The following is a 14336-nucleotide window of genomic DNA, read 5'->3' on the forward strand; positions in this document are numbered from 1 at the left end:
TTTATCCATCCACAAAAGCAGCACAGCTGTTCTCCTGATGGATGGAGGGACATCCATGAGGAGAACTGAAGCCTGCAAAGCTACTGTAATGCTCAGTGGAAGTGACTGGGTAATTGGGCTGTGGGTTTGTATGTTCTTTGTAAGGACAACAGATTATAAATCTAATTTTCCATACAAGATTTTTACTGGTGTCATGTATGTATTTTGAGGAATGGAAACAGAGGTCACTGATTTAATGGCAAAGCATAGAAACATTAGCCTATCTGTGTTCAGGCTCTACATTCTGTCCCAGATTTGAGGCATGCATTATTACCAATCTGCTCTTGCCAACTGTTTCTTTCTTCTCCGTGTCTAGTTCTCAAAATTGGTATTTAACCTTTAAGATACTACTTCAAGATACTACTAGTTGGTTTTTTTTAAACCCGTACTTCTACACTATTAAAAATATTTCAAATTAATAAAACGAAAATTTAAATGAAACATGATCCAGTAGAACAAAGTAGAAGCAACCAGATCTCTGGAGAATTTGTGGGGTTTTTAACAACATCAGGAAGTAATTACACATTATTTTCCAGAAGTGAAACAGCCAGCCTAACTGGAAAAAAATGTGGAAACATTTAGTTAGAACAGTAGAGCAAGGTATTAAAGCTCCTTTTATGGATTTAACTCTGAAGGAAAATATGCAAATAATCATGTCTTTAAATGTGTTTCTGATTATGATGCTAGGATAAAAGAGGCATAATTTTGTACTTATTTTCATGACAAGAAATGCTGTGTTCTTGTTGAATGATGTTCCTAATGGTGAAAGTCACAGTGAATTAACAGTGTGACTCCATGACAAAAGCCCACTGATCTGCTTATGGGTGCACTTGCTAAAAGCTGGCGATGCTTTTGGTCACAAGTGGCTCTCTTTCACTTCTCCCTGCCTAAGGCCCAGATTGTATATGCATAAAGACACTTAAATGAGATGAAAACAGGATAAACAAGGGTGTGAGATCACAGGGCTGCAAGCAAGTAGCAGATTGGATTCTACCTTCAGCTGCTTGCAAGAGCCTGTCAGAGTCTGATCACTGACACTGGTGAAATTAAGATACTAAAACAAATAAATAGAGCTGCAGGTTGTTTTGGTCATTGGCTGTTAACAGCTCAGGAATAACATGTACCACAGGTGTCCAAGTTAGTGTCTCTAAATCAGAGCCACCTTAGAGAGCACTGTGCTGGTCAGTGGTGATCCATGTTCTGCTGTCAGGAATCACTAGCCACTCCCCTAGGCCTTGGGCTGTGTAGAATGGGAGGTAAGGGACAGAGAAGGGAAAAGATACTGGTAATGCCTGGATGAATGTTACAGGAGAAGAAGAGCACAGGCTTGAAACACACACTTGTTTTATCAGTGGAGGGTTGGAGACGCATCATGCTTATTAAGGGACTAACGATTACTTAGAAACTTACTGAGATTTCATGTTTTGTAATGACAGAAGGGGACCAGGGACTTCAATAGGAGCAGGAATCAACAAACTGAAGCCTCTATGTGAACCGCAGGAGTCCTATGGCCCCTGCAGTGTCTTCTGTGTACAGCCAGTGGACAGGCTGGAGGTGCTTAGGTGCTCCTGCTGTGCACTTAATGGGTATCAGCCGAAAGCAAACAACGTGCATGTGCATGTGCATGTGGGTGTGTAAAACAGTTTTAGTCCCTCTTTCCCAAAGACCCCAAAGGCAGCAAACAGAACTACTTAGAGTAACTTTGCCAGTCAGAACTTACAACTCATCTTGGATGTTGTCAGTCAGTTTGAAGAGCTGTTCTTGTCCTTCTGCTTGACTCTGTGAGTAGCGGGGCAAGAGCCCTTGCGGTCCCCTGCAGCAGCGGGGCTTTCTCACTCTCTCTGCTCGTGTCCTGCATGCAAAACAGATGCAGAAAAATGACTTAGTGCCACAGCAGCACTTTTGCTTCCACTTAAACCTGTTAGCACACAGTTTTATTTACTTTGAACTATGAAGTGTGACAAAGAAATGCCAGGTCTTTGCAAATACGGCAAATAGATTCTGTAATACTTGATGTGGAAGACATGGTGTCCGTTCCTCTGGTTTTACATTTTCAAATAAATGTCTCCTGTTTTTCTTCTACAGTTAAGGCGCAGTGTGCTAAATTAATAGGAAAGAGCAACCTAAGATGATTACACTGTCTCCAGATTTGGGATCGATTTATCAGCACAGTTTTACTGATCTGTTTATTCTCACTGCTCTATAGAAAACAACCTAGATAAAGCTCATGTTTATTTAAAAACATTGAAGAGTTATAGGAACATGCAGCTAAGACAAAAGAAAAATCCACATTAACTAGAGGCTCTGCAGTAGGGTTTAGGATAACTTACCTTTCTTGAGCATCTACTAAAAATGACAGTAAGAGACACATGTGTGGCCTAACAAACATGAGAGGTCGATACTGGCCCTGGTGCTGAAGAACTGCAGGCTAGGTTCCTCCCTTAGCAGTATTTTGTTAAAAAATAACACGCTGAATTCCTTTAAGCTTCTGGAACACCCTAACCCTGAAGACCTGTGTATCCAGGCTGCTGAGCCCTGCTTTAATCTCAGTCCATTCCAAACAGCATCACCCCGGGTCTGCTGCGTGCTTTTTCGTATCTCTGTCAGGCTACTGGTGTTAGGAACTTTCCAAGCCAAATGTACCAGTTGTGCTTAGTGCTCTCCAATTCCCATCCTGGATCTTTGTACAAACCCTGTGCAGTGAACTGCTCCTATCCTTTTCCATCAAAAGACAGGACAAAAATCCCATGTTAGGTCTCGTTTTTCTTTCTAAGCTGCCTGGCACTAGCACGTAAGAGTAGCTGCCTTCTAAGCTTTGCTTTCTGCTGGTGTTTCCTCCAGAGCCTTGTTTCTGTGTCACCTTTCCCTTTCAGCTGCCCTGTCCCAGACTTGCAACGCAGGTACCCTTTTACAATTTGTTTTCCTTCTAGTCTTTGACACCTTCGCCTTTCAATGGCAACAGACTTGGGGGAGGGTGGAGGTGGTTTGCCCCTTCCCTTCTTGGCTGCAGGAAACATTACTGAACACCATCTCCTGTATGTCATTTATGACTTAGCATCACATTTGCTGCTTTTCCCCTGCAAGACGGGCCTCTTGGTGTTTTGGCTGTCCTGGCTCTGGCTGGTACCAACAAGGCATTTTGCAAACAAAGTATAGAAGATACTGACCGTGCAGCACAGCAGAGGAAAACATCAGCCAATTTCTTTTTTTTTAATACATTACATCTACCTGGTTAAGTTCTGATTTTGTTAACGAGGTTATTGCATCCCTGACCTGCATAGCGAACCCCAGCAGCTCAGAAGTAGCGCTTATCACTGATACTCTTTGAGAGAAGCCAGGAGAGACAGAACACTCTTGACTTCAGCGGAACTATGGTTATGCTAAGATAGAAAGTCAGTTTGTCAGCAGGGAGGATGAACTGAAAAGTGGAAATTCTCCAACTAAAAGAATGTGGAACAGAGCAGGGGCTTCAAAAACCGTAACAAATGCTGTTGTTAATAGTGCCAGCAATATGTTGTTAGTCAAATTTTCAGTTTTCCCTCTGCTGACAGATGTTCTCGTTGCTCTACCTGTCCCACTGCATCGCTTTGCTTTTCGCTGGATGTTCATTAACATATTGTTCATACAACATTATGCGTCCAAGCCAAAAAATATCAGTCTGAAAACTGCAATTTGCTGCATAAAGATACTTAGTATTACTTGTATTCTTCCATTTGTAGCCTTTCTCTGAATCAGGGTTACCTAAACACTAGATGATTTCCACAACCCAGGTATGACTTCAGATTATTCTGCTGAGTACCAGCTGTATGCAGGGGTTAGCACTTCATTAGTAAGTACTACAACTTTGGAGCAAGTCACCTGTCCTGCCCCTTAGATTTTTTTTAGCTATAACCAGGATCCAGCTGTGCCAGGTACAGTTGTGTGGTATTGTTCCAAACCTACACCAGAGGGGAATAAGCGCCTGTTCTACCTATTGGATTCTTACAAAGTAGTAAACAAAAGTATGTGCTTGCTTCATGAAATGCAGAATGTTGAGGCAAAGGTCCAAAGAAATTAAAGGGCTCCAAGCAGTGTAATTCACTGCTTGCTGCTTGTTTTACTTCCTCACTTCCAAAAGCAGTAAAATGGCAAAGTTTCACTTAGCCAAGAAGCCCCCACAGGCTGTTAAACCTCTACAGCACCTGTAGCTTCTACTGACAAATTTCAAAAGCAAGTATCTGAAGTGTAATAGAATCATTTAGGTTGGAAAGGACCTTTAAGATGGAGTCCAACCATTAACCCATCAGGTTTCTCTCTCAATAGTTTCCTTTCCACAGTGGGTCAGATAATGTAGTTGTTAATTAACTACTGGCCAATCAATAACTCTTTAATTGGACACTTTCCTATGATGCATTCAGGAAAGCTGGATAACCGCCTGTATAGGAGTTAGCACTAATGCTGTAGAATGGGTTTTACATTAACCATCTTCCAGACAAAAGCTCAACTGTGCTGCAGTCCTATGAGAAGAGGTATCTGAAGCACTGCAGGAAAAGACTCCTGTAAAAATGAGGAAAGAACAGGGCCTTTTGGTCAGACCTATTCTGGAGAAACCAGAACATCGGCGAACACTGGTTTGTAATGTCTGGCTCAGAAACAGGTCAGAGAGCAAGTAGCAGTCCTACAAATAGACAGCACCACAGCGGATTGGGCAGTTTCTGTCTTGTGGGTTTGGTTGTGGTTGGGTTTAGGCTTAGTTTTTGTTTCTAAAAGGAAGGAGTACTTAAAGAGTATAGTGCTTACTGTCCCCACTGCTCCTCTGTCCCTAAGTATTCACCCTGGCGATAAAAGATAATCCTCACCTTAGTGATAAGGTCAGCTGCTTTCAACCAGGTGCCACTAGCATGAGCATAAACCACTGATTTAGTCCATCACCCCCTTTGGCAAAGTGCTTTGTTTGGTCTGGACAGCTAAAAACATTCCACACAACTTATTTTTTTAATCTAAAACTTTGTTCTGCTGTCTCAAGTTACGTTCTGTAAATAATAAGCAACACTGATGAAATAAAAAAGCTGCAGATTTGTAAAGCAGACGGTGGTGTGCCCACATCTGTGTTACATTAAACATGCACTCACCAGATTTGCTGATTCTTTTTTAATAAGCACACAAAGGCAACACAAGACAGAAATGCCCTCACGTCTACTAGTCACAGCAGGGTAGAGCACTGCTGAATGAAGACACAAAGAGATTGGAACTGGTGTCAGAACATTGAGGCACACACTCAGTTCTTCACTGTTCAGACCAAGCTGAACGCTAGAGAATCACTGCAGAAAACTCCAGTCACACCAACAGCAGCTCACGGTGTTCACTGGCTGCCTTCTGCCTAACACCTCACACAACACCTGTGATTCTGCTGTTTTGTAATCAAACAGATCACAACCTTACTGAGGTGAGGAAGTTGTTCAGGCATTACCAGTGATAATTATTTACCAACTGTGACCAAAAAACTACACGAGACATCACCTGTTTTACAGAATTGCTTATTCTTGTTCCTTCACTATTGTCACCCTGTCAGGTTTACACTGCCAGGTTTATAGATGTGATTCTTGCTGAGATGCATAAATACACAGTGGCTTTGAGAAAAGTAACTGTTACTCATCTTTTAGGCGTTTTGGACCTAAACAATTTTCTCAAAGTGTACTTTTGACAAAGCCATTAAAAAAAATAAATTAGAAGCTATCAAACTTTGTATTATCAAAGATGACAGTCTGTGAAACAAAACACTGCACTTATAAAATGATACTCAGATGTCTATCTTTCATTTCCCCAGTATCACACCCAGAATAACTTTAGGAAATTTAGCAACATCTCCTGAGAAAAAAAAGCAGACAAGATAATTCTGATGTCCAACACAGTATCACTACAACTGTCCATTTAAAACATGTATCTGTGGGATTTCCCATCTGTCCTTGGTAAGAGAGCAGCACTGGCAACTACGGACCTGACCAAGGAGCCCAACTTGAGCATGTGTACAGACCTCGATCCATGATCAGCAGAGTGCAAGGCCACCCCAGATCCTCCACAAACAGCTGTCAGTGTCTGGAGATGCAGTTCTGGTGCCTGACACTAGTATTTAACTGAAGAGGCTTCATCTGCTGTACCTGTACTGCATGTCTGGCACCAAGCCTCGAGTCCATTCCAGCTGCAGACACCAGTGGGCAGATCAGCCACATGGGCCCTCCAAAGAGCCCCGTGGCCACAGGGGTCTGGCCCACTCTCTCTGGCAATGAAGGCTTCCAGTGAGACCTAGTTCTTGCTGCCACAGCTTCCAACAACTGTCATTGACTCATCACATTCATAAAGGTGTTCCAGTTTAGCCACCTCATCACCCCAGCCCATTCAAAGCAGTAACTTAGTGGTTCTGGAACAGCTCAGGTTCTGTCAGGGTTTCCATTGCAAACTGTTTTTTTCAGGTTTGTATAAAATTTATTGATGAAAGGCTGTTCTGGGCTGTAACCTGGTGTACAGACTGTCAGCCTCGGAACAATTTCTATCCCTTGAAATTATCATAAGCTAACCTTAGTTCAAACAAAGGAAACCTGGCAGGTAATAGAAGCCTATGAAACAATTCCATGGCTGCTAGTATTTTCAAGATGTAATATCAAACCTGTTACTTACTTGGCTCTGGAAAAAACCTGCTTCATAAATACAGGGAGTGCTTTGCCGAAGGCTTTACTGCAGTTCAGACCTTAAGAAGGGACTTGACTTAGTAAGTTCAAGGAGGAATGGCCTTACATCTTCTATCACAAGATATGCAACAACTAAAATACATACTGCAGTTGCTGGGGTTCAGAACTGGAATGCAACTGCAGCTTTAAGTACCACCATCCCATGCACGTCATGTCCACAGAGCACAGAATGAAGACAGTACTTGTCTCACAGACACGTAATGGGAGGGCTCAGTGTAAAGCATACTCAGAAGTGCCACAATCAATTAAATGCTAAACAATGTATACCTTAAAAATGAACCTGAGAGTTCAGTCATCACAGCAAAAAACACCTGATGCGGTCACACCACAGGGGCTTATGGAAAATAAATGAAAACAAACATATGCCACTTCTAATTTGGTCTAGATTTCATATCACCCCTTTACTAAAACCCCACTATTTCCATGATTTTGTTTCAAATAACAGAAATAACCTTTGCAGTAAGAGGGAACATCCCCCGAATTTACTGAGCATAAGGGGACAGGCAGCATTGGGGTTTATGTGCTAGCTGTCTGCATCTGAGAGCACTGAATGACTTGGGCCTAACCTCAAAAATCCCCATGACCATGTAGGTTTCATGTGGCTCTTCTGGCAGAGGGTGGTTATGCATTGCAAAGGGTTAAGTGCAGTTGCCTCCTGCCCAGCACTGGACTTTGGGGGAGTAGTTCCCACCAGGCAGATAATCTCTGGAAGACCTGGCTCCTGAACCCAGAGCTCTGGCGGAATTCAGTCACTGTCTTGGACACAGATGCTTTTGAGGTGTGTTAAAAACACACATGCAGCGCAGGCAGCTTAAGTGTTGGATTTGGCATTAGAATGTCTCAGTTAGATGCAAGAATGTGTAAAATCATAAGCCAGACAGCTCCCTGCTGACCACATATCTGAGGAAGCTTCTATGCGTTTATTCCAGCAAATGCATGGAATATATTGTGCTTGTTAAATGTGTTCCCAAAATGCTAGTTTCAGGCAGAAACATGCAAATAAATGGTGCCTAGGGTTAAAACCTCCCACTTACAGTCAAATCCCTCCTCTTCTGAGGGATCTACCAGCTCAGATGCTCAAGACCTTTATTTGACCCAATATACCTTCAGGACAACTGCAGCATGCTGAGGAAGCAGCTGTTTATCATGCAAGCCATTCCTGCCAACACAGGGGTGCAGCTCTTCTTCCCCGTCCCCTTCTCCTTTGTATACAAGGTCAAAACTATACTGAAAACTCTTCCTTGGGTGTATGACTGTGTACAACCTCTTTGGGCTTCAAGTTCAAAAGGAAGTGAGAGGAACTTAACTGCGACCTCAAGCATAACTTCTTTAAAACCAGCAGTGCAGCAGCTGCACTTACCCAAACAGCACATTCTCACTGTGTCTGTGTTACAAATCCAGGATGTATGTAAGCTGTGTGTGCCCACATCCCAGCCAACTGCATGGCACTTCCACCAGCCACCCAGTGCATCCTTTGGCACTTCCTCCCCTTCTGGCTAATGTGGCTGTGCAGCAAACAAACACCTTTTCAAGCACTTTGATACCATCAAACTTGAGTTCACAAAACGTAACACTGTAATCTCTGTTATCCCTCTTTCCCAGACTTTGCCTGTCTTTGCAGACTCATCACAGTGATGACAAGAGTTGTCACCTTCAAGTTTCCTGTCTCAAAACGTGTTGCAAAAAGCTCCCATTCACCTCCTGATTCAGTTTAAAAGGTATGGTTCCTACCAGGGATTTCTTGGGAACACGCATCTGAAAACCAGGAGCTCAACATGCCTTGGTGAAGATTAAAGTGCCCAGGGCCATGGCATTATTATGGTGCTTCAGGGCACAGGGCAAGGAGGATTTAAAACTCTTGAGTACAGTCTGCTGGCAGGCAGGGCAGTGGGATAGATGGAGCGTTGATCTAACTTGTGTACTGATGTTTATAATGGTCCCCTTTATAATGGTCCCCTCAAAACCCATCAGTGCTAATGCCCATGTGACGTAAATGCAAACACAGCCACTTCACTTGGAGTGTAACAGGAATGTTTCCTTACTGTACTCTACCTTCCTGGGAAAGCATTGTGCTTTCCCCACTTTGGGGAAGAATGCAAACGATCAAACCAGGACATCAGCTGCTAGGTGTGCGCAAAGCTGCTGTGTGAAAGGAACTGTGGCAACTCCAGGTGTTTTCTCTTCAGACTCTTTTATATATTTCTCAGTTAGTACAACCAGGCTGCAGCCAGCACAGCAGAGTCCTCCAGCACAAGCTTTACCTAACACCAAGCTACCCAGAGTTGTTTTGATTTTTAAAGTTAGCAGTTGCAAGAAAATTCAAATCAACTGTCTGTACTTACAGAACTGATACAGAGCATTCCACATGTTAACAGCAACATTAGGTGAAAAAATTATCTATATAAATACCAGCCACATGCTAAATAAGGTGACATCAAGGCAATAAATAGCTCCATCTGTATGAAAGAGTTTGTAGAACAACCCAGAAGACGTCTCTGAACTAAGAAGTAACTATGGGTGAAGTAGTACTGGAAAAAAAAGTGGGTTGGATTGATTTTTTCTTTTTTAAATAAAACTCTGTTTTCTCAGATCACTTTATAAATCTGCTGCACGCTCCAAATCACACACACATGGATTTTTTTTTTCTTCCCAAGTAAAGAAAGTTGAAGGTTTACATTTTTATAGCAATGTGACTGTTTCTGAATGGCAGCCGTATATATTACATGCAGTGTGAGAGGGTTAAACAGGACAGCCTCAACTCTTTATAAACTTTTGCCCTCTGGATATGTACTCATTGGCTGCTGTACAAGACTTGAGCTGTATTACATGCCTTAACGATATGGTTCAACTGTCGGTCAGGCTTGGGGCCTGGCAATAGGCCAGACCGCAATCAATGGGACACAAACCTCCCCCTTTCAGATCATCACGAAGGCTCATATTATCTCCTTTTTGTCGTGCTGGTTAAATTTATGGAGCAGAACCTCGAAGCTGCATTCCTTGGCTTGGGCCGGCCCACGCGGGCCTCCCTTTGTTTGGTACTGTAAGCGAGGCGTGCTTTGGAGGATTGCAGGGTTGTTAGTTCAGGCACTGACTGTTTGCTCATGACTGAAATGAAAAGAGTTCAGTGGAAGGGCAAAAGGACAGCACAAGTGTAAAACCCCATCCCAGCAGGCCCTGGGCTCCCATCTACAGACAGTGGACTAGGACTGAGCAGAAAACCTCACTGCAATGACAAAGGGAAGGTCTGTCTAGAAGCAGGTAGAGAGCCCAGCAGCACCTCAGTACATACTTCACCACAAGGTCCCTCGCTTCACATAAGCCTGTAATTACTACATAAATATGAACCTCAACTAATGTGCCTTTCAAATACCGCTTAGAAGTGGTATTTGCTTTAAAGCAATAAGCAGTGCCTTACCTTCTAATTTGAAAATAAAACCTGTCAGTAGACAAACAGTACCTGACCAACCACATGGTTTAGTATTTCTACCATTTTAAACACATGGAGTAACCTCAAAGAACCTGATGCCTGGGTATTTATTCCTGGGAGGAGGACGTGGCAAGTAACTCTAGTAAGACACAAACCTAGTAGAAATACAATATGTAGCACAGATTTTCATTTTGTATATAACAAATATTTCCTACATCTTTATATTTGGTCTCAGGATGGAAAAAGCCTGCTTGCAAGCATGCTGGAACACCATCTACTCGCAGCTTTATCACTGTGGTAATTCAAGGCCACTCCTTGACACAGGTCAGAAAATTAAGGATGTAAAGAAACTTTTAACATGATCTCAGGTAAAATAATGTAGACTTAAAGCAAATGGAAAGACAACTTGAAAGATGGTGTTCCTGATACAAGCAGGAGAAACAAACACATACACAGACCCTCCCAAGGACTCTTTCTGGGTATATGCATAACACAGGGTCCTGTGTCCTCGTTCCTCAGTACAGATGTCATCTGTGCTCACCTTCATCACCACTAGGACTAATAAAACTAGTGCCCAAAAGGCTACCCAGCCCCATCACCCTTGTGGCAGAAACAGATGTGGTCAGTGCCCTGGCCAGCAGCTCCTGCCATGGCTGCTTTGGAAAGAACCGAATAGACAAATGCTGGTTCCTGTTCCACTACACCAGTTTCATCTTTTCTGCTATTTTTATGAACTGAAAATACTAGTAAGAGAACCAAAAAATACTATAAAAACCCACAGAATGTGCATTAAGCTTTTTTCAGGTCTGGGGATCAAGTCCAACTAGTTCAGTGCAGTCTGGTGATTTGTCCTGGTACATTCCAGCAGCCACGTCTGTTTTGAATAAAGCTTTTGTTCATTTCTGGTGCACATACGCTTTCAACTTATCCCACCTAATTCCAAGCAAGTAGATTTGTGAATGGAAATTGTGGATACTTTATTGCCAGGTCTTGGGTGACTTTCCAGTTTGTTCTGCTGATGCTAATGCATAAGCCTCAATTTTTTTCTCTCCAAGTCTCTCCAATTCCACTCTAGGAGACGCCACTGCAGACTTGTTTATTCTGCAGTGCTCTCCAATTATTTCAACGAAGAAAACTGCTCCATAGAATACAGCAAAACAGCAGCACCATTTAGCAAAGGGCTTTCCAAGTAAGAAGGACCTAAAAAGCACATGAATGCCAGTAACCAGGAAACATACAGCATAGAAAGAGGCGTTCCTTTCACTTTTTTGCCTTGGTGACCAAAAGCCTGTGCTGAAATGTAAAATAATCTGACAAAATGTGCAGTATTTTCAAGGGAAATATATTCTTCTTCCTGTCTGGATGCATTCCTTTGAGTCAATGGCTAAATACTGCCCTTGACAGCAGGCAAGTGCTGTACCCACGTTGTCCATTTACAGCAACAGGAGCTTCTGTGGCTCCTGTTCTGAACTCAGCCACAGCAGCAGTCCCAATTAACACCAAAACCAGGCAAGTTCGTTCACCCACTGATAGGAACATACTTGCCTCTAGTTGTGATTTACCAAGGCACTAGTAAATATGTTGGTTATGTGGCGCCTATCACAGTGAGAACTCTGTACTTATTTATCTCTTTGTGATTATTTGTGGATCTGAGTGGACATCTAAAGGAAAATGCAATTTCACGTTTTATCCTAATCTGACTACTCACAATTATTCACTTGAGTTTTCACCCTTTCCCTCACAACGTTCCATTCCAGTGCCTCTGTCCCTTTCTGTCCTTAACCAACAGCCTGAATGCATCCGGGGTATCTTTCTGCCCTCAATGTCAAGTTAAACACTATGTTTGAGTGGAAAATCCTTCTTACAAAACAGATGCTGTCATTTAGAATGACAGTTTGGTCCCTCATAAAGCCTCCCTTTTTAATGTTACACACGTTACCAGTGGTGAACTCAGCAGTTTTCTTAAACTAGGCTTTTGTTCAGTTGTAGCAGTAGGAATACATTCTGACATGGCAAAGCAAAAAGGCTTTAAACCAAAGGAACTGCACAAGCTTTAACTAAATGTTTAGCACTCCCTCCTGGAATTTAAACCATCCAGAGCTTCTTTGCTAATATGCAGGGTGCACTATTCCCCAGAAGTACAGTGTGAAGGGAGCACTTATGAACCTCAGCAACTGCAACCCTTGGGCTTCAAAAAGTGTCTTTCTACAAACAGCTAAAGTGTTTTGCTTCCAGGTTTCCTTTCTCAGCCCCTGCTACTCCAAGTGTAGCTTGTAAGATACTACTTAATAGATTTGTAAGTATGTAAATACATCTACTTAACAGATGTAAAACACAAGACCTGTACAATTAAACATGGCCTAACACTGGCCAGTAATTGATATTTTTTTCCTAAAACCTCCTTTTACTTACAACATTTATATACAGCAGACGTGAAAGTAACCACAGCACTACAACATTAATGAAGTATGCTGTAGGTCCAAACTGTGGGCTTTTAATTCCACTCCTTCCAAATAGTTCAGTTGAGTCAAGTTAAAATAAGGGGACAATGACACCCAACTGTAACGACAACTTATTTCACAAACACTCCAAATGTCAATGGTATCTGTTAATGCAGACACCTAGGAAGGAGCTTCTGGAAACATTACTCAGGCCTAAAGTAAGGTATTTGTAGTCTTGCACAAAAAGCATTACAGTTTGGTTTTGTGACAGGTACCAAAAGGAAAGGGAATGGGCTCTGTTGGCACAGAGCTTTCGATCGCCACATCATCTGGACTCCTGGGGGTGCTGAGCAGCTAACAGTGCTCTCCTGCAGTGAACCAACTCTGAAATAGTGACACTTTAACACGTATGGTTCTAGAATTACAGACTCTGCAATAAAATATTATTAAGCAAAATTAATGTTTTAAAGGTTTATCTTTCTTTGCTAGTAATGAAAACTACATGCAACAGAGTCATTTTCTCCAGTCATGCATAGCAAATTCTACTGTACTGTATGAGTATGTAGAGACTGAGAAGTGCAATCAAGTGTAGGATGGCAGCACACTCTGTCCTCAATTCTTAAGATTTTAGGCACTCCAGAAAAGCAACCACATGCCTCAACTGCTTGGATTCTTTCCACAGAATTCTGAGGGGCTGTAGACTGGTGGAGTGAGAATGCAAAGCAATCCTGCCAGGATTCCACTCCAAGTCACATATAATAATTACCTGAGACTTCCCTGACAAAAAGCCCTATTAGTTCCCTGATGTACAGTACATAAGACAACTGCTGCATAGTCTAGGGAAGACCACACTTCTCTATCCTGAGCCATTGCTTTGGAAATAACCCTGGGGAAACGCAAGAAAAAAATCATTCTTACAGAAAGCTGTAAGAAAACCACAGGCACAGCTACAAGGCAGATGTGTCAAATGGCAGTGAGGAACCAATGAAGAGGCAAAAGGAACAGAGAAGCATTTCTGTTAATTCTTAGGGTAACTCCATTTATATAATCATAGAATGGTTTGGGTTGGAAAGGACATTAAGATCACCTAGCTCCAACCTCTCTGCCATGGGCAAGGGACACCTCACCCTAGACCATGTCACCCAAGACTCTGTACAAACTATCTAATTTCTATTACCTAGAAATCATTTCAGGTTCTGGGTGGTGGATTATTATCTCTTCCTAGTTAAGAAACTAAAACAGGTGCATTTTCAGAAAGAAAAAAAACCCTTAAGGTTTTGAGATTAAATTGTCCATACTGAAGAGGTGCAGGGCTGTGGTTAAGAAACAACCAAGAACATCTACACCCTCTTCCTCAGTGAGCCAGAGTGGGCATTTCAGGAACAGAGCTACAGAAAGTTATCAGTGATAAATTAAAAGTGAATAGAAGACTCCTGAGCAGGTAAAACTGGTAACAGATAGTGATTAAAGTTTCAAGGAGGAAGTGTCTGCTGAGGTGCTGCAAAATGTCTCGGCACAAACCCAGGCTTGCCTAACTTCAGGGCTCCACTAAAGACAGCATTTAAGGTCATATTTAGAGAGGACAAACGAAGCGGCTTTTAAAACTCCAGTGAGGACAGTGAAGTACTAAAGGACCTGAAGAGGTCAGAAATACGGCAGGAAATGAAATAGGATTCAACCTACAAAACTGCAACCTGGTTCATC

At 42.4% G+C, this 14336-nt stretch overlaps 1 protein-coding gene across 7 annotated transcripts in view; it reads right to left on the reverse strand.

Annotated features, from left to right (window-relative positions):
- The window catches only part of VPS13D (vacuolar protein sorting 13 homolog D), a 113854-nt gene that overhangs the window by 14902 nt on the left and 84616 nt on the right, over nt 1-14336 (reverse strand). For all 7 annotated transcript variants that reach the window (XR_009727842.1, XR_009727841.1, XM_061369490.1 and 4 more), the window contains one exon: nt 1760-1891. Coding sequence is in view for 5 of the 7 variants with exons in the window: in XM_061369490.1 (XP_061225474.1) it covers nt 1760-1891 (132 nt within the window). In the remaining 2 variants the exon portion in view is untranslated. The remainder of the gene's footprint in view (nt 1-1759; nt 1892-14336) is intronic.

This window comes from Neopsephotus bourkii, unplaced genomic scaffold (assembly GCF_033783945.1).
Source record: "Neopsephotus bourkii isolate Nb327-2 ecotype Australia unplaced genomic scaffold, CSIRO-AGI_Nbou_v1 NB_1500, whole genome shotgun sequence".
NCBI lineage: Eukaryota > Metazoa > Chordata > Aves > Psittaciformes > Psittacidae > Neopsephotus > Neopsephotus bourkii.